A 21467-nucleotide genomic window follows, 5' to 3' on the forward strand; every position below is an offset into this window, starting at 1 on the left:
GTGAATTACCAAGAAAGCAAATTAAAAGAATTTGGACAGGAAACTGCCTAGAGTAGCCATTTAATCCAAGTATAGTGATGTGAATAGTCAACATTTCTGTATTAACTCATATTTCCTGAAGTACTGTTAGCAGTTTTGTTTCACCTGTATTTCTGCCTCAGATGCAATGGAATTTAAGGCACTCTAAAACATATTCTACTTAACCTTCATTTCAAGAAGCCAAGAGAAAAGCTTTGAACATCAAAGGGCCCATTTCTGGTCCTGAAATGTTACAACTTGCCATTATTTTTTGAGAAGCAGTGCCAAAATGTACCATGTAATTTGATTAAGCACAAATAAATGTTTTTTTCATGTTCAGGTTGGAATAATAGATTAAAGTGCTATGCCATTAAAAGCAATGCTTCTTTCCCTGTGTAGCTCACATTTCTGAAAGTGATATTAATGACCTCAAACACAGCTTTTTACTACAGCTCCTAAATTCACTTCATTCCTGCCAATTCTTACAGTCTCACCATAGCGTTTTGTTTGGCCATTCTAACATAACCAAATCTTGAGATCTAGCTTTATTTTTAGGTATTTGTGGCAGAAAAAAAAAAAAAAGCTTACTTATTTAATGCTGTTTATACATCAAATCTTAAAAGTCACCCCTTTAAATGACAGGAACTTACTACAGACAGTGCTTGGGGACACTCTTCAAATAATCAAATCTGTTTTTATTTTAACTTGTAAAATTCAGTTTTAGAATCCTATCATTCCTTCTTCAAGAAAGAATGATTTGAATGCAACAGGTATTCTGTTCCTAGCTACACTTAATTCTATTCACTGCCTTTTAAAAATGTTACTAGGAGGAGCACAGAGTAATAAACAGGGGGCTTGTCTGCCTTCTCCAGGCTGCAGCCCTCAGAGAAAGGGTGCAGGTCACCCTGGGGCCAAGAGCAGTGAGCAGCCTCATAGCTCCTGCTGTTACATCCCCAATCAGCTGCTCTCAGTGTATAGGTACAATTGCAGCCCATTCATGGCACATGCATGTGTCTGCCAAGTATGCGGGGGAAGCTCAGAAAACAGTATAAAGAATACCATAGAATCAGAGAGCTGGAAATCTAACGGGGTAGCCTAAGGCATAGTCCTTAATCTCTCTAGGCTTTAGTTAAGTCACCTGTAAAGTGGCCATCGTATCTATACCTAGTAGAGTTATAGTAAAGATTAAATAAGATAGTATATCTAAAGCAACTGGCAGAGAGCCTGGTATACCCTAGGCACTCTACATAAATACTACCTATTCTTTATTTTTATAAAATAAAATTATTTCAACCTTATCCCAATTCTCCAAGTGCTACCAATCCACCAACAAAAACTGAGTATTGAGAACTATGAATTTCCAAGAAGAATTGGAGGAGGAAAAGGAGAAGCAAATGTGAGCAAAGCAATGGATGTGGGTGGGTCTGTGGCTGAGTCACAAACCTGTGGTCTTGGGACTTGCAGGTCTTGTTTAGTCCCTAGAGATGCTTTCTGGGAGTTGACAAAATTTAAAAGTCAGAAGATCTGGCAACACCAGGGCCACATCTCCTATGGCAACCATGTTTAGAGCCAACTTGCCCACTTTATGCAGGAGGCACTCTCCAGTTCATCACCCTTCTGTTCTGGCAGGCTTCACTCACTCACTCTCACTGCCTGTGGACACGCAAGTTGGTAAGTCTTGGTCTACAGCATAGTTGTATAGTAGTAATAGAAGAGATCACATAGTATAATTGAAAAGTAAAGCTAGAGAAGTAGGTTGGAGGCAATTCCTGAAGGATTTTTGAATGCTAAATTAAGGAGCCTGGGGCTTATTCCACAGGAAAAGGGAAGTGAAGGGAGGTTTTCAAGACCAGAAGTGACAAGAGAGATGTGAGTTAAGCTTGCTTCATCACGGAAGTCAGACTGGATAAGGGAAGGATAAGGGGAGGGAGGTGAGTTTGCTTTTAAACTTGCTGAGCTTGGGTTCCCCAGGTTACTCTAAGGAAAGCTACTAGGAAAAAATATCAAAGACCAGAGCTTGCCAAAGAGGGTTACAGTTATGATTGTGGGAGCCAGTACCTAAAGAGGATGGCTATGGCCAACACAATTTCTCAGAAAAAGAAGCAGCAGTCTAAGGGAGTGGGATATTGACGTTTAGGTGATGGTACGGGAAAGATGAGTTAAGGAAGGGGAAAGAAAAGGAGGAGAGAAACAGAATAAAGAGAAATGAACGTACATTCAATAGCCTCCTTTCTGTAAACAAACAAACAAGAGACACAAATGTAATAAACCAACAAGAAAGAAAAGGATTGGAAATAAGAGTGTTAAATGCTGCTTGAAGAGGCTTTATTGGGCTCAGGACTCAAAGAGCACTGGATTTGCTATGTGGACAGTCCCTGGTTTGATGACCTTGGAGAGATGCCCCTTGGTCAAGGATGGGGGCATACTCTAGTTAAAAGGAGCTAAGGATATTCTGATAATCAGTGCTCAGACCATATATCACACCATTTTGGTTTTTTTCCCCCGCCAAGACTCCTCTTAAAGTTGTAGAGCTCATTGTTTAGAAAGAGCAGTTGCTCTCACAAGGAGCTGGGATGAAAAATTTCTCAATAATCAATACAATTATCATTTCATTTAACTGTATAGATTATAATGTGGGAATTGTCGTGGGCAAGAAGCCTTCAGTACCAATCTGCCAGCATCTACCAACAAAAATTAATATCCAGCTCTAACATTCACTCAGTCCAACATAACTGACCTCTCAGAGTTGCTGCATGGTTGTCTGATTAACATCACACACGTGTTCTAAACATACAAGCTGTGTTTCTAAGTGTTTGTCAATTCAGCATTCTTAATTTTCAGGAAACAAAGAAAAATTAATTTAAAGATAATATCCTGATTAGAAGCCTGAGACATGGTTATTATAGCAAATTAATAGTCATTCTAATAGCTGAATCGACTTAGGACATGTGTAATGTTTTTACCTCTCAAGCACCAAAAGGATCTGTATTATCAACTTTTTTCAAAACGTGAAATACATCATCATTCCAAATGTTAATATTAGCATTATATTTCAGAAAAATAACATTTTATTTACTTTTTTTTTCTGATGTATTAGTACGTTCTCATGCTGCTAATAAAGACATACCAGAGACTGGGTAATCTATAAAGGAAAGAGGTTTAAAGGACTCACAGTTCCACATGGCTCGGGAGGCCTCACAATCATGGTGGGGGACAAAAGAAGAGCAAAGGCATGTCTTACATGGGTAGCAGGCAAAGGAGTGTGTGCAGGGGAACTCCCCTTTATAAAACCATCAGATCTCATGAGACTTATTCACTATCATGAGAACTGCAGGGGAAAGACTTGCCCCATGATTCAATTCCCTCCCACCGGGTCCCTCCCATGACATGCGAGAATTATAGGAGATACAATTCAAGATGAGATTTGGGTGGGGTGGGGACACAGCCAAACCATATCAGCTGGTTAACAGAAATTCTAGGAATTCTAGACAGACTTATTTTCTTCCAAGTTTAGCAATGAATAGTCAACTGCCTCTTTTAAGACTAAGGATTGGCACAATAACTAGATTATATTAAAGATAAGAAGATATTCTACAAAACTAATTTAAAGTAAACATAAGTAAACACAATTAAGGCTTATTTGTTTGTTTTTGAGATAGAGTCTTGCTATGTCACCCAGGCTGGAGTACAGTGGTGTGATCTCGGCTCACTGCAGCTTCCACTTACCGGGTTCAGGCAATTCTCCTGTCTCAGCCTCCTGAACAGCTGGGACTACAGGAGTCCACCACCACGCCTGGCTAATTTTTTTCTTTTTTTTTAGCAGAGGTGGAGTTTCACCATGTTGGTCAGGCTGGTCTCAACCTCCTGACCTCAAATGATCCACCGACCTTGGCCTCCCAAAGTGCTGGGATTATAGGCGTGAGCCACTGCGCCTGGGCAACTAAGCCTCTTTCTAAATAATCTGGCACAGGATCTTACATATACCGACAATTTTCAGCACAAGAAAATTTACTTTAATGTATTGCCTGTATTTAAAAATATTGCTAGGACAAATAAAACAACAGAGGCAGACATGTCTCTGTGTTCTGGTTCCAGAGCTGTCATTAGTGTTCTTTTCAATAACGCACAGCTGCTTTCTTTCTCACACAGGTGAAAGGAAGACTCATGTTTTTGGGTCACAGAGAAAGGTTTGGTCAGCAACCATTTACTGAACTTCTGTAACTAAGGGATGACCACTGTGCCCTCTGCCATGGAGAATGGAAAGTTGTTCACAGGGCTTGGGAATCTGATTGGTGAGATAATTAAATGACCACATAAGGCATCCTCCACACCCCAGGCTGGTGTCTATCACACTCCTGTGAATGTCTGGGCAGTCCTCCACACCCCAACCCCTACCCAGCACATGCCATTGGCCTTGTGTCACCTAAGATGTTCCTATCAAGTTGTCTTCCATGTAAGTGCCAGGATGCTGAAGTTCCTTTATTCCTATTCAAATTTTATTTTGTCTTTATTTTCTAGGGAGCCCCAAATTTGTTTGAACCATATCTATCTGGCCATGCACCAGGAAGCCAGAGTGGCTTCAATGGGCAAAGAGAAAAAGTAAGGGAGGAAAATAAATAGCGGCCTCGCTAGTTAAACATACTCACAGCAGCCACTCTTTTGTGCCAGTACTAATGATAATCGCCGAATCATCGCCCAACATCCCACACCTGTTAACACTAAGGGCTTTACCTACATGACCTGTGCCCGTCATATCCACCCTAGAAGGTAGGTTGCACATTATCTTTTTTGAGATGACAGCACTGAGGCTGAGATGAGTAAAGTGAATAACCACCCAGGGCTCCTCAGCAAGATGATGTCTGAAGGGCCTAAGTCCCAGCCCTGGTTCTTTCATGACACTATGCTCTCCTGAGAGTGTGGACCCAAATAACCCATCTGGTTTATGGGAAAAGAAAATGCAGGAAAGTAACAGAATCTCCAGGTTTGGAAGGGGGAGTAGAGTCATAGACACAAGAAGGTGGTCTTTTATTGGTCTTAAATCACCAAAGATGCCCCTATAAAGTTGTTTTCTAAGTGCCAGGATGCTAGAGTTCCTTTATTCCTACTCAAATTTTACTTTATTTTTTATTTTTTAGTGGACACCTGGCCATAGCAAATAGATACGAGATCAGCCAATTTGCTTTTCAAAAGGTAGAACTGACAATCACATGGAAGGATTGAAATGGTCCACAAATTCGCAATGCTTTTAAGATTGGCCAATTATACATACTTATATTTTTAAAAATCGAGATATAAAGGCGAAAACTAAAAAAAATTGTTTGCAAAAGGCCAAATCATAAAATTCTTCCCTCCTTTCTAGATAAATTCTCTATATGAAAGATTATACTGAAAAAAACATTTTTCTACTCAACACATCAACTAAGTTTCCTCTAATTCAGTTCTGACACTACCTGGAGACAGCACAGACCTCACAGACTAGGGGCTCAATCCCACAAGACTGTATCCCACTTTAGATGCCAATCACAAATCTCAGGTTGTCACCTGTACTTCTGACCAATGGGTTGTATATCAGGGTTCTCACACCCACCCTCTGTGGTCTGATAATTGCCTGTTAAGGGCTCACTAAACTCAGGGAAACATTACTTACACTTACTGTTTTCTTATAAAGGAGATGAAGATGAATGGTCAGGTGAAAAATAGTTACACAGCATGAGTTCTAAAAAAGTCCTGAGCACAGAAGCCCCTGTTTCTGTGGGGTTTGGGTGCACTATCTTTATGGCACATGGATATGTTCACCGACCTGGGAGCTCTCTGAATTGCATTGTTTAGAGTTTTTACAGAAGCTTCATTAGGTAGGCATGATTGATTAAATCATGGACTACTGGCAATTAAGTCAATCTCCATCTCCCTCCCCTCCCCAGAGGTTGAGGGTTGGGACCAAAAGTTCCATCTCTCTAGTCATGCCTTGTCTTTCTGGCAACCAGCTCTCATCCTGAAGCTACCTAGGGACCCCAGCCACCAGTCATCATATCAGCAAACAAAAAGATTCTCCTATCACTCTAGAGATTCCAAAGGTCTTAGAAACTCTTGTGTTAGGAATAAGGGATTAAAACCAAATACTAAAACAAAAGATGCTCCTATCACCTCTATCACCCACGAAATTCCATAGTTTTAAGAGCTCCGTACCAGTGGTAGAGACCAAGTATGTATTTATTATGTCACAATAATAGAATATTATATATAATTAGATACTAAAATCTACTCTTATAAACACAAATTTAATTTGTGCCATTGTTTAACTTCCAAGCCATAATATATGGAATATTTCTTAGTTCATGTTTAATTTCTTATATGAAAAATGTTTCTAACAATGACTAGGAAGAATTTGAGAGTGAATGACGTGTAATTCTCAAACATGAAATCAATAGCTCAAATCAGACATGAGAAAAGTACTTAAAGCGAACTAAACCTTGCATCCTAAGCATATATAAGATTATTCTAAATATTCACTTCTTGAGGAGGATATAAGAGATAATCCAAACCACTTTACAGGCTTTAAAAAAAAAGATTATGTCAGAGGCATTTGAGCCAGAGTGACTCCATCTTGAATAGGAGCTGGGTAAAATAAGGCTGATACCTACTGGGCTGCATTCTCAGAAGGTTAAGGCATCCTAAATCACAGGGTGAGATAGGAGGTCTGTACAAGGTACAGGTCACAAAGATCTTGCTGATAAAACAACATGTGGTAAACAAGCCAGCCAAATCCCACCAAAACCAAGATAGTGACAAAAGTAACCTCTAGTCGTTCTCACTGCTCATCATATGCTAATTGTAATATAATCGCATGCTAAAAGACATTCCCACCAGCACTATGACAATTTACAAATGCCATGGCAACAATCAGGAAGTTACCGTATATGTTCTAAAAAGGGGAGGAACCTTGAGTCCCAGAAAAACTCATGAATAACCCACCCCTTGTTTATCATATAATCAAGAAATAACTATAAGTATCCTCAGTCCAGTAGCTCAAGCTGCTGCTCTGCCTATGGAGTAGCCATTCTTTGGTTTCTTTACTTCTCTAATAAACTTGCTTTCACTTTATGGCTTCGCCTTGAATTACTTCTTGTGTGAGATATCAGGACCCCTTTCCCGTGACAATTATACAATGCATTAAACCATAGTATGTCCATATTTCTTTGAAGAAACAAATATATAATTATGGCATTGGGTCTACAGTATCAAAACAAACTAACATAAGCTTCCATTTACAAAATTACATGTCATTTGCCCCTTCTTTGGGAATCAAACTTTGATTTTTTTTTTTCCTGGGCATTTTGTTCTCCTGATATTTTAAAGATGGAACAAAACAATATACAATATATTTGCCAGCTTCACTTGCAGCTAGATGTGGCCACAAGACTAAGTTTTGGTCCATGAGGTAAAAGCAGAAGCCATGTGTGATGGACAAGTGTGCTCTTCATGACTTTCTTCATCCTGCTGCCTGGACAGTTATGCTAGTGTCCATCAGGGCCCAGGAAATCAAGTTCAGATAAGGAATTCAAGACTGACTGACATTAGAGTGGCCTTATCAGCTGTGGACTGTATTTCTCCATACTTATTTTCACATGAGACAGAAATACATTTATGCCATGTTTAAATCATCACTAGAGCTTTTCTGTTATATAAAGCTGTGACTACTCACAAATAACACATATACACTGAAAATTTTCAGAAGCTCAAGTACATGATACGCAAATGATCTAGTTCTCAATTTTCTCAATTATCAGAAGTAGGAAAGGTACCTTCAAGGAGTGTTAAGTATTGTTAATTCATCCTGATCTCACTACTGTGGACTTTTAGAACGTGCTGACGAAGACACATTGCCTTGGATGTTTGTTTGTTGGTTGGTTTGGAAGAACAAACATCTGCCCTGGGAGACTATCAAACAGTGCAAATTGTCATAATAATTCTGAGATATGCACACTATGCCAGTCAGCATTGGCAGAACATGGGTTAACTAAAATTGTTCTACAGAAGCCATCAGTAAATGAAAATGGCTTGCAATGCCTTCAAACACAGATCAAACTGAATCAAGACTTCAAAGGTCACATTTTAAATATCCAACTCTGAGAAGTAGATCCAAAATTAGGATGAAAAGATTACTCTGTTCTTTTTTTCTTAACAAAACACAAGACATGACAGTAGATTTAAGATCTGTAAGTTGCTACACAAAAGAAAATATGTAATTATCAAGCAAGACTCAAAGAAAACTTAGAGAAAACTTAGGGGGAAAAAGCTCCTTTGCTGTCAGTACTACATAAATTCTTCTTCATAACAGGTGAAGAATATTGAAAGGGATAGAACAAGAAAAAAAATAGCAGAAGCTTACATATACCCATTCATCCAAAACTATATTCATTTTTAGACTGAGAATTTAGGTGGCAATATCCAGCCAGGTAAGCGATGGAGAATTTTAAATTGTACTTTTCATGTTCCCACTAAATGAAGCTCATTTAAAGGATTACAATATTTCAAAGTTAGAAGATTCACCAAATATCCTAAATGCTAGACAAGAATGGCAAGTCTGAAGTAGAAAAGGCTAGAGAATTGTTCTGAAAATTATTTTCTGTCACTATGTAGATTATGACAAGATGTTCTGGGATTTTTGTTGGTATTGTTTAGTTTTCCACGTTTCTGTTCACCCATATTTAACAGTTCTAATTTCATATTTGTTTCGAGATTCAAGGGAAGGACTGCCAGCCAAGTAGCAGCCTTAAGTACAAGGCAAAAAAGCTGCAAACTGAATGAAAGAAAAGGTTTCAATCGTAGAGTAAGAAAGCCTGAGGCAGAAAATGAGGATAATGGGAAATGGGAGGGGAAGGTTATAGTGCCAAAAGGCTGATAGGAAAAATGAAGAGAAGCTCAATTATAGGTAGGTTAAAGGCAAACATTCTCCCACACAAAGAATATCTCTTTTAGATACGGGCTTGTCAGTTAGAGCAATTCTATGACATTACACCCTTTCAATGAAGCAATAATTGATTGAAACATGCTGTGAGAGATTAACATGCAGTGATTGTAATCAACAAATTGCCATCCACTAATACTCCTTCCTCACACTTTATACGACTATCTGAAGTACACACTCTTACACAAAAAAACATTTTGTTCCCCCATTTCCTGATAGAATGCTAAATTTTACTTGAGGAAGATGTCATAAACATTTTAAAATTCAGACAAGGACATCTGATTATCTCACTTTAAATCCAACAACCGTCTGGGGACATGACACAAGATCTCCGAGAGAGAGAAACACAGAAAGAGAAAGAAGGAGACAGAGGTTTTTCAACCGTTGACATTGTCTTAAACACAGTTTCAAGTAATTTCAGCTGCCGATGTTAGAGTGAAACTATCATTTTGCTAAAATTACTAGGTTGTCAAACCCACAACTGACACAATATCTTGTCTTCATGAATTTCAGTATCTCTTGTTCCCTTCAATTTGCTGCTCCAGAAATGCCCCCACCTAAATCACACATTTAAACAGGTTCCTGGAAATACAGCCAGACACTAACAAAACCACATGCGTTTCTACTAAAGTGCAATATTAAATATGCCCAGAGACACAAAACTTACTGAGAAAATATGGCAATTTACGTGTTTTTAAAGGTTTTAGAACAGAAATTTCCTTTCAAAAGAAATAAAACCCCAGTTAGCACTAACCGAACTGGGAAATGATGTTGCGAAGAAATAGAAAAGTAATATATGTAGCCTTCTTCCTTAAAGGGTACCTATTAGGGAGACAGGATATCAAGAGAATATTAAACAAGGTGTTATATATCTCAAATTTATTTTTATGAGGAAAAACAAGTTATATTGAGGATTTATGTTTCAAATGCAGCCTTCATCCTATGTCAAAGAGATTATACAGATGTAAGCCAATATCTTATCCATATAACAATAAAAGCAAGGACTATTATTAGGTCCTCATAGTTTGCCATTAGATTTTATATTTGAGGCCGGGAGCAGTGGCTCACGCCTGTAATCCCAGCATTTTGGGAGGCCGAGGCGGGTGAATTATCTGAAGTCAGGAGCTTGAGACCAGTCTGGCCAACACAGTGAAACCCTGTCTCTAGTAAAAATATAAAAATTAGGCGTGGTGGCACATGCCTGTAGTACCAGCTACTCGAGAGGCTGAGGTAGGAGAATCTCTTGAACCCGGCAGGGAGAGGTTGCAGTGAGTCGAGATGGTGCCACTGCACTCCAGCCTGGGTAACAGAGTGAGACTCCATCACAAAAAAAAAAAAAAAAAAATTATGAGTAGCTGGGACTACAGGCGCCCGCCACCGCACCCGGCTAATTTTTTGTATTTTTAGTAGAAATGGGGTTTCACCGTGGTCTCGATCTCCTGACCTTGTGATCTGCCCGCCTCGGCCTCCCAAAGTGCTGGGATTACAGGCGTGAGCCACCGCGCCCGGCAAAAAATTATGTTTAAAAATAGATTGTAATTTTATATATTTTGATTCTCTGAAACTTGACAATTCCTGTACATACTAGGGCAACTCTCACTAGAGTAGAATCTTTTATCACTTGTAATAATTTATCCTCCAGTTGTTCTAGAAAATTAGAAATTTACTTAACTACAAAGAAAGAACTAAAGTTCTCCATGGAAGTCTAGCTAAAAAGATGAGTGTCAAGTTGGGCATTTGAGGTAGAGGGAAAGTATTTCAGGTGAAGCAAATAAATGTAAATAAAGGATAAAAAGAAAACAAAATATGCAAATATGAATGAAGTAGAAAGTCCACTGACTTCTCCATCTTCTATGCTGGCTGCAGTTTACACAGGAAAATCGGGGTTCGGGGGTTGAGGTCGGCACTGAAACTGACTTCGAGGAAGTAAGCAGTCACATGCATATGTCATTTAGATAGAACACAGTGTGCAGGAAACCTCCAGATTATCTCACCTTCAGCCTCTAGGACAAAACCTCCACTCTCACCTGTCTGAAAGTGGTTGACATTTTCCTTCAAAGTATTTAAAGAAGAAAGTCCATAAACTGTTAAGATGCCCACGTTTTCCACAATTCTTATAGACTGGAAGCTAAGGATCTAATTTCTAAGGTCATTCTTTCCCCCTCATGTACTCCTTTTTCCATTCCCTATCTTCAGATCCTCTTGAAATTAATTTCCTAGAACCCTATAATACTTTGGTTTGTTTAGCATGCTCTAGACTTCCACTTGACCTTTCCCTTGACAAAGTCTGCTGTAAAATGGTCAACCTTCTGTGGCAAAAGCCACATCTGCGAAGCCAACTGTAGTTTCCCTTTAATTAAATATGACAAGTTTAGTTACCCAATGTCTTATTTTCTACTTTATAAATAAATATACATATACACGCCTATGCATTTATTGTAGTAAATTCCAACAGTGGACACAGAATAAATAAGGGTGGAGGATGAAAGCAAATCATAAAAGTAAAGGTTTAATGAAAGTGTTCATCTCTCCACATAGTTCACTAGAAATATCAGGTAATCATTGAATAAACTAGTCTACATTTTTCTGAGTACTTTCTTATTTGGAAAACTGTAACATTTGCATAACCTTCCATGCTGAAATTGTTTATAAAATTAAAATTCAGATTATAAACTACAGCTCAAATGTGGTATAAACCTGAAAATGATTCAATTAAAAAAATGCATTCCAATGATCCACTCTCATTCTAAATCGAGACTGTTTCCCTGAAAGGTCTGCTATACTCGTATCAAATATATCCATACCCATTAAATATCTTCCTTTGCCCATTGGTTGTGTTGTAATGAAAACTTCCACATTTCCATTATTAATCAGTGTATGTTAATGATCTTATGCTTCGGCTGGGTCTCACTTCACTTCACCTTGCTTCATTAACAACAAGGGTATTAATTAACCCACAATCTACTGGCAGTGTAAAAGCATCAATTCCCTTGTTATCATACATAATATTGCATGTTCAAAGGTGGTAAGAATAGATTAACCCAGAAGATGAGCACCTCAAATGAAATCCACAGTCAAAATTTAATTTTTAATCACTTCTCTTGTGAGTAGTCTGATACAGTGTCAGCTGGAACTAGACCTCTCTCTCTCTCTCTCTCTCTCTCTCTCTCTCAACCTTTTTGAAGCAGTTAGCTCACCCAGTGGCCATTCTGCTCACAGCTGGAATTCAAGAAGCAGGTCTTTGTACTGGAGATTAGAACGCCCTTAAGTGGGTACTGAAGCACCTGATTTGGGGCTTAAAGCTTGAGTTGAATGGTAGATTTTTACTTCAATCATGCTTTTCATCCATGATTCCAGTCTCTAGCAAAAATAATCTTTGGGATAAAACTCGGAATACATTTGGGCTCATTTCCCGATTCAAATGGTAGCACCATCACTGAAGCAACTGAATTAACTTCCACCTTGGCTTCTATGTCCATCAAATGGGGATAATTATCTTGCGCAAGGATGTCCTTCTAATGGGACACGGTTTGAATAAATAAATTGGTGTCTGGAGTAATCTTTGAACCTGGTTCTCACAGCTAGAAGGGTTCTCAAATGTCATGTGGCCTAAAGCCTCTGCTTTTATAAGTGAAATAACTGAGAAAATTTCTATACAATTCTAATTATCTCATCACTTTGTCAACACTAATTTATAAAGCCTTCCAATGCTTCGATTATGGTCAACAAATACCATACATTACATTCTCCATATCAGTAATTAGGAGAGAAGCTCAAGGAACTACCAAAATCCAAACCAAGACAAAACAAAAACCACAGCACACACATTATAAAGTAGAACAGAAATCATATTCTAACTTGAGCACTTTTTCTCTCTTGACACCATTTTGGGGATTTGTACTGTCACTGTGGACAGCTGTTTCAAGTCTTTGCTTTATCTGGAAAAACAAGTCCTTACCAAACAGTGGTACTCTTCATCTATATCTGACGCACACCCAGGGCAGCTGGAGTTTGTGCTAATGAATTCAGTCTTTCATTGATTTTTTTTTTATTAGCATGTATGCAAACAAATTAATCTAATTTTTTTTTTTTTTTTTTTTGAGACAGAGTCTCACTCTGTTGCCCAGGCTGGACTGCAGTGGTGCAATCTCAGCTCACTGAAACCTCCCCCTCTAGCATTCAAGCAATTCTCATGCCTCAGCGCCACCACTTCTGGCTAATTTTTGTATTTTTAGTAGAGGCGGGGTTTCACTATGTTGGCCAGGCTGGTCTCAAACCCCTGACCTCAAGTCATCCACCCACCTTGGGCTCCCAAAGTGCTTAATCTAAGATTTTAAAGTGACAGTTTCAAAAAGCTGAAAAAGACTAAGTAGCAGCCCAGTCCAGTTATTTGCCTTGGATAAAGCGATCTTCACAGTTTAAGATGGTAAAAGGCTGATATCCTTATTAAACATTTCCACAAATGTAGATTCTATGGGTTCTAACGATAGTGATTTACCATCTGGGGATACCTATACATACTTCAAATTTCTTTTATGTTATTTTAAAAATTTCAATTAAGTGTGTTTCTTTTGATTCTGAAATTTGTTGCATTTGACTAGAGGTTTCACATTAATTCTTAAAATACTTTAAATACATTAAAATATCCTCCAGCTTTTTTATTTTTAAAGACATGGATATAGTTATCCCAAATACGTGCCTATGATGATATTGGCTATTTAGCAACCCATCATCTAATATACAATATTTTCTTACTTATTTTGTTTATTGTCTGATTCCCTCCAATAGAATATAAGCCTTCAGGAGGGTAAGTAGTTTGTCTATTTTGTATCCCTGGCATTTAGAACAGTGCCTATGCAATTGGAGGTCAAAGATATTTAAAGGAATTAAATAAATAAAGGAACTAAATTTTTCTAATGTATTCATTCAGGTGCATGCAGAAACTCAATAACTAAAAATGCACTGTTACATTTTTTATAGAAGCAGTGTATAAAGCTAAAAGTTAAGGAATTGCAGGGAAATGGCTAGTAGAAGAGATATGATGTAATATATTTCATCACTGAGGGAAAACTGCTGCTTTTCTCCTGCAACACTATTTCTGAATATCCCAAAATGGCTTGGTAATAAAACTCTGCAAATGGAATTTAGTAGTAGGGTGATAAATCAAAGCTATTCTTTAGAAATGTTATGGCATAATTTCTCAAAGGAACTTAAAAAGTTTCCCATTGGACAAGGTTATATAAAAACACAGTTAAATCATCACCAGGTATGGCCACTCAGCCTTAGATTCTAAGCTTAATACCCTGTCAACATTCTAACAGCTCTATGAGGCTGAAGAAAAGTAGCAGTAATATGAAATTAGACCAAATTTCCTAAGCCCTCGTGCAAGGGCTGCACGAGGTGTTTCCAGCATAAAATGACTTTGAAGGTCACCTACACGAATTCTCAGGTCTCCCTCCCATCTAAAATTCTATGGTTCTGTAACATATTTTGCAAGGAAAGAAAATATAGATCCCTTTGAATCCAAGGGTTTTAGTGATGAAAGATACTTCAGAGATCATTTCATTTATTAATTGCTCAAAGTCTCTGGCTGTTTTTTTAATGGAGCCCAGATCTGGTACTCAAGACTTTAGAATCTCATTTTAGTAACCTTTCTACTCTGCTATGTGCATTTCTCCTTTCTTAAAACATGATTTCTCTCAGAAGCATTCTTGGCTGTGACACCTAAGGACCACCCAGGAATTTGTGTCATGTGACACAACCCACAAAAATCCAAATGGTTCTTGTTCACTATAGTCACATCTTCTCATTCCAAGAGATGAAAAACCAAACATTTTGTGTGTCCGGTACCTCTGTCCCCTCTGATGGTGTCCTTTTATCCAAAACCACTTTAATGCATGGACTGGCAGTGTAGATTTGTCAGTTATGAACTTCTCAGGCTGCAGAACTCCAGGGCAGGGGCCAGTGGACATGAGGCTGGACATACAGTCCTGTCAGAGGAGTTGGAAAGCGGGAAAGAAGTTCCCAATTCTCTGTATATCTATAACCATTAGAAACCTGGAATTGGTCTTTCAAAACGTGGAAGTGAGACAATGTTCTATTTCAGTGGCTTTCAACTTGGCTGCAGATTGCATCACCTGGGGAACTTTTAAAGGCCTTAAGGCCTAGGCCCCAACTCAGCCCAACGGAATTAGGATCTCAGGACATTGCTGTTTTGTTAAAAGCATCCCAGGTGCTGCTAATGTGCAGCTACAGATAAGCTACACTGGTCTGTTTATTACATGACCTTACAGAAATAAAAAGATATAAATACAAGATAATTCCATGTACATGTACAATTGTACAAAATCATGAAAAGACTTACTGCCATCTAAATATTTACCTACCCTCAAAAAGTTTTAGTACTGCAAAAGACATGCTGCTACAGGGTTATTATGGTCTGGCAACCTGGGAGAAAAAGCCTGGAATAGAGGCACCCAGTATCATTCCAGGAATGCTAAAAGGCAAGGTAAGCAAGGAATAAGTTGACTTACATTGTCTTCTATCTTTCCAAGGAGAAGAAGAAAGATATTCTTAATTTTCCTCCATGAAAATTACATAATTAAATATCAAGGGATTATCATGAGCTTGGTGTTGGCAGGAGACAAAATTAAAAAGTTAATAGAAAATGAGGTACCTGCCCTCGCTTTACTCAATGTTTTCTCAGTGCAATGCTTAAAAAACATCACAGCCAGGCGCAGTGGCTCACGTCTGTAATCCCAGCACTTTGAGAGGCTGAGGCGGGTGGATCACGAGGTCAAGAGATTGAGACCATCCTGGCCAACATGGTGAAACCCTGTCTCCACCGAAAATACAAAAATTAGCCGGGCGTGGTGGTTCGCACCTGTAGTCCCAGCTACTCAGGAGGCTGAGGCAGGAGAATCACTTGAACTTGGGAGGTGGAGGTTGCAGTGAGCCGAGATAGTGCCACTGTACTCCAGCCTGGTGACGAGAGTGAGACTCCGTCTCAAAAAAAAAAAATAAATAAAAATAAAAAAATAAAAGTCACTAGGTTGACCATTAAGAGCTTCCGGACTGTATCAGTTGAGTGAGACACTCCTATAATATAAAACAAGCACTTTCACAGAGGTTGTTTCCTCTTTAGAACAGTAATGAACTCACTCCTTCAATCACATGCTCAACCTACTATGTGCTGCTAAACGCCAACCCCCCAACACTGAGGTATCTCTGAAAGAATCAAGGCGGGTTGTATAGACATTTCCACACAAAGGCATGTTAACAGAATATACTGAATGATAACCTCATGAAATTAAAAAAAAAAAAAAAAAAAAAAAAAAGCAGCCATACCTAAAAGAAATCAGGTCAGGCCTAATGAGAATCAGCTGGTAGGCTTTACCTATTCCTACTATTCTATTCTCTGTTGGCTTTTTTTTTTCTTGGAAACCTGTAATCATAAGTACATTTTCTTCAAAAAGATGAATAAGGAAATGGGAAATAACATATTTCCTATGTTTTCCCTAAGGTAGACCTGTCATAACATAGATTCAGAAAGAAAAATCAATAAGAAGGGGTTTCTCCATGTAATCCACAGTTTTCCCCCTGCTTTGAAACAGAAATTATCATTCACTACAGAAGTATCTGTAAGCAAAACACACTTTATCCTCTCTAGGCAGGAGAAAGGGTTAACTAGGTACAGTCACTAGCAGGACCACAACAGAGCAGGACTGGCTGGGCCCAAACTTGCTCCCCCATCCCTCCAACTCCTCTAACTCACTGCTCCTTGTTTCTTTTTCTTTCTTGCCTTCCTTGTAATTCTCTCATGTAAATCTCATGCCCAATGATGTTTGCCCCATTTCTGGGAAAAGATAAAGCTCCAAAAACAACTTGACTTTCCTCTAACACTTCAAAATATTTCAAGGCAAAACCTGAACCTTGGGGGAGAAAAAAGGAAATCTTTGAAAACAGCTTCAATCACTGTCCAGGTTCACAAATATCTAGTTACCAGACTCAGTTTTCCTACTTTAAACAATGAAGAACTATCGGACAAAAGAAGAAATGTTGAAAAATTTAGATGACAATGAATTTCATTCCTGCTTGCTCTCAGGGAGTGTTACTGCTAACTTAGTAAACAAAAAGGGATCTTGTCACAGATGAATGAACATTTCAAAACTGGCTGCAAATAAAGACCCAAATGCCTGGTCAGCTTGCTTGTTTCTTATCAGCACTTCCCATTGATCTTCTCTTTAAGAGTTTAGGAAATTCACTCGGCCAAGCACAGTGGCTGATGCCTGTAATTCCAGCACTTTGGGAGGCCGAGGCAGGCAGATCACGAGGTCAGGAGTTCAAGACCAGCCTGACCAACATGGTGAAACTCTGTCCCTACCAAAAATACAAAAATTAGCAGGGCATGGTGGTGGGCCCCTATAATCCCAGCTACTCTGGAGGTTGAGGCAGGAGAATCGCTTGAACCCGAGAGACAGAGGTTGCAGTGAGCCAAGATCATACCATTGCACTCCAGCTGGGTGACAGAGAGACTCCATCTCAAAAAAAAAAAAAAAAAAAAAAAAAAAAGAAAGAAATTCACTCATTCACTCATGCATTCCTTCATTCATTCCACAGATATCACTGGATGACTTCTTGTTCCTTTCACTACCAAGGAGGAAGCCTATGTACTTGAGGGATTATGAAAATAGATATAGTAGGTGTGCGTGAGTCAACTCATTTAGGAAAATCATTAGTAGGTTGCTTTCATCTCTAGAATTATTTTTCCTTTAAAAAGCTTGATTTGCTGATAGAATACTATATGAATTGTTTAGTTGTTTCCTATTCTATTCTTGAGTCCAGAAACAACAGAAATGCCTCATTTTAATAGCCCTGGCATTCTCTTCCCTGCTATATTCAATGGAGTAAACTTTAGTCGTATGTTAACATCAATCAGTAATCACTTCCACTTGTCCTATGGGAGCACAGAGGGCCTCCTCTATTGGGTCCTGCACCTACATTTTCACAAATTAGTGACTTCTGTGGGAAAGGGATGAGAAATTACTCACATCTCTTGTTCAGTTATACTCCCCAGCCTCTGGTGGGTCCAAAAATGTAAGAATCCAGAAGAGGCTCATCCCAGCCTCCAGGACCATTCCTTGTCTCCCATGGACCCTCTCCTCCTCACTGCTATTGGGCCATGTGGAGGGCCACCATATGGCTGCACGCGGCCCCAGATGGCTCCATCTCCCTAAAAGGGGCGCTCAAGAACATAAAAATGCTGCTGTGTACTTTTATTGCAGCCCCTTCTCATTTTCCTCCATCTGTCCTCCATATGGTTTATGCAACTCTCTTCAGCTCCTGCACACCCGGGCCTTTGATAATGAGGGTTGCTTACCTGACCGAGATAAAGAACTAGAATCACCTTTGTCAGCGACAAGGGGTCCTGTTACTTTAAATACCTGATTCACTTAGTATTTGAGCTATTAATATCTCCTTTTCTTCAATTTGCACACACTTATTTTATATTTATTATATTTCTTATAATCTTATTAACAGAAACCACATGGTGGCTTTTCTGCTGTGTTTTCTCCAAGTGTTGTTCTTGAAGTTTGGAAGAGCTACATTGACTTCCACTTAGGCATCTCTTTTATATACACATTAATCATTTTCTCCAAAGTTGACTTTTCCATTTTCATAAAATCTTTCTTTGGTGAAAGTTGTTACCACTTTTGCCACTCAGATGTCTCCGCAAAACTCTAACGTTTCATGTGTGTCCTTCCCCCAAACTCTAAGGAAATGAGCAGGAATTAGGTGAGGTGACCCCAACCAACCCCTTCTTCCCCACTTAGGTTGGTGCTAGGAGAGTCAAGCCATGAAGTCCTGGTCCTCTTGGCTTTGTGAGCACATGGCAGAAGTGACATACATGATCCAAGGGTTGGTATAACTGAGAAGAAAGCAAGAATAAGTCACTAGACAGGATGCAAATCACTATATTTCCCAATAGGAGGCAAATTCTGACATTAGCAACAATAATAAGAGTGATTTGTCATTCTCAGTGTTAAGTAGTGGGAACCTGTGAGCACCTGAGCCATTTTCTCAAAAGCAAAGAGAACACAAACTCATGACAATTAAAAAGAAAAAGAAATCAAGCTAGGCCTGGGCAGGTTATAATAATTTCCCTGCTTACTAATGTAACCCAGACACAAAGTCTTGCATTACAGAACTGTAGTGTTATTAAGAAGAACAAAGTATTCAATCTTTCCAAACCCCTACTAAAGTGTCTTTTCCATGACACATCACTTGTCTGTATTCTAGCTCAAAACACCTGTGTAAAGCAGTCTGGTAATCAGTAGACTGAAAATTAGACCCACCTTCCATGATGATTATATTTGATGAAGCAGAACATGGGAATAGTGCTCAAACGCACAAAATATTAATCTATAGACATACAAAATCAACCCAGCAAATGCCAAGAGAATATATTTTTCTTTTAGTTGTTTGTTTAGTGTATATAAATGACAACTATTGATTTTGTCTTCAGACATATGCAAAATAGGGTATTTATCTGAATTTTAAAATCACACAATAATTTTACTGTAGGATACATGATTAGGTCATTTTGATACTGTTTTTTGCCCATTTATGTATTTCACACATTCTTGTTTCTCTTATGGTCCTTTATAACGCAATATAAACCCAGACATCACTTACGTTCAGACAAAACTCCAGGGACACAAGGAAATTCTTGTTCCCACCTAAGCTGTCATTTCAAAATCCTTCCTGCATGGTAAAAACCTAAGGAAACTGTGGGTCTCACAGGTGCTATGGAAGGAGCAAAAAGCGCATTTCAGTTAAGGGATCAAGTTGCAAAATGCAGGCTACAGTCAGAGGCCTATTCATTGGAATAACTGCTCCAGCATGGAACAAATTACAAATTCTGGTTAAGAGAAGCAAGCACTCTCCCTTCTGAGATAAAGGAAGTTACCGATAAGTCATTTTGTAAGTGGAATAGTAGTGTTTCCAAAAGTGCATGGGTGGAAAAGCAAAGTGAGTGTTCTACTCTCAGATTAAATTTAAAAGACAAGAAGTCTGATCAGTAAGGCTTTAGTGCATTACAATTTCTGCTCTGAAGAGCTGGGAGTATCACAGTCTGCACCTCAGGGCTTGTTCTGACCAGGCAGTTTGTAAACCACTTGGAAAAAGGCAGAAGTTGCCACTAAGCATGTAGCTGCTGAGTAGTTGCATTAATTGTTGACATTTCAACACAGAGGCTGCTCCCCGCAGCTCAGCACTGCCTACATGCCAGGTGAACGCCTGCTAACCCTCCTCCCCCTTGTATTTCTTTCCATTGAATGTTGCTATTGAATGTTGGTCTCTTGCCAACTGCCTTTAGGTGAGATTTGGGAAAAATTGCCAAAGAAACAAGAACAGCTGCCTTCATATCATTTTCTTTGTACAGCTACTTCCCAGGAAACTGCTTGGGATCTACATGTGTCCATTTACTGGATTTAAACAAATCAGCACAAGGCAAGGGATGTGTCGCACAAAGCATATGCTATTTCTCCCCACCCCGGTTTCAGCTAACAGTGGGAACCTTGCCCCTGAGGGTAGTGACAAGGGCATCAGCCGCTGTAAGTCTGGAAGCATGAGCTACTCAGAGCCTTACCTGTTTCTTTGTCCTGGACTTCTTCCAGGTGCAAGTCATTCAAAAGGTGCTCCAAAATCTTCTCCGGGGTCCCGGACACCACCACATATCTGTCAGAGAGCAGAGAGTCCACTGAGTCATCCTCGGTGGAAGACTGCGAGCGGCTGCTCCATTCATCGTCCTCATCCTCCTCGTCGATGTATTTGAAATAAGGCACATCGAAGGTAGGCAAGGGCAGCTCTCGGTCTGAGAGCGCCGCGGCGGAATCTTTCCTCTCCAAATGAGGGTCAAAGACCCTCAGCCGGGAGCTGCCCATTGTGAACGGTTACTAACAAAGGCATCCCCTAAATGCTAAAAGATCTTGCCATCCCTGTCCTTTCACTGGGAACTGAGTCCATCTGGCTGCTAAGAGCTCTGCAGTCAGCTAGAACGCTGGAGAGGCGGAGAGAAAAGAGAGGGAGGGAGGGTAGAGGAGGCAGAGAGCGAGTGAGATGGAGCAAGGGAAGGGAAGGCAGGCAGGGAAAAGGAAACGGGAGCGCGTGCCTCTGTGGCTGCAGGGAAACTCTCACCTCCAATGGCTCTCCGCACTCCCAGCTGTGGGGGCTGGGCCACAGCACTGCACTTTCTTCAGCACCAGGACGCTCTGGTCTTGCTCTTTAACCTGAACAGTCGTCACTTCATCATCTTGCTTTAATTGTGGACAGGGATGATGGATGAGAGAAGGAAAAAGAGAGAGAAAATTAAAAGGGGCAGGGGTGGGAAGGAGCTAACTAAAGCTATCTTTTCTAGAGTTGCTTTACAGTATCATCTCTTTAAAGATTCAGAATAAATTAGGAGTCTGGTCAAAAATCT

At 39.4% G+C, this 21467-nt stretch overlaps 1 protein-coding gene across 2 annotated transcripts in view; it reads right to left on the bottom strand.

The window, feature by feature from the left end:
- Positions 1 to 21467, bottom strand: part of LOC105475677 (Rap guanine nucleotide exchange factor 5) — a 242049-nt gene that overhangs the window by 55671 nt on the left and 164911 nt on the right. For both annotated transcript variants that reach the window (XM_011731142.3, XM_071094929.1), the window contains exons 10-11: positions 21185 to 21303; positions 20637 to 20725 (exon numbers count right to left, since the gene is read on the bottom strand). In XM_011731142.3, coding sequence (XP_011729444.1) covers positions 20637 to 20725; positions 21185 to 21303 — 208 coding nt within the window. The remainder of the gene's footprint in view (positions 1 to 20636; positions 20726 to 21184; positions 21304 to 21467) is intronic.

This window comes from Macaca nemestrina, chromosome 4, assembly GCF_043159975.1.
Source record: "Macaca nemestrina isolate mMacNem1 chromosome 4, mMacNem.hap1, whole genome shotgun sequence".
NCBI lineage: Eukaryota > Metazoa > Chordata > Mammalia > Primates > Cercopithecidae > Macaca > Macaca nemestrina.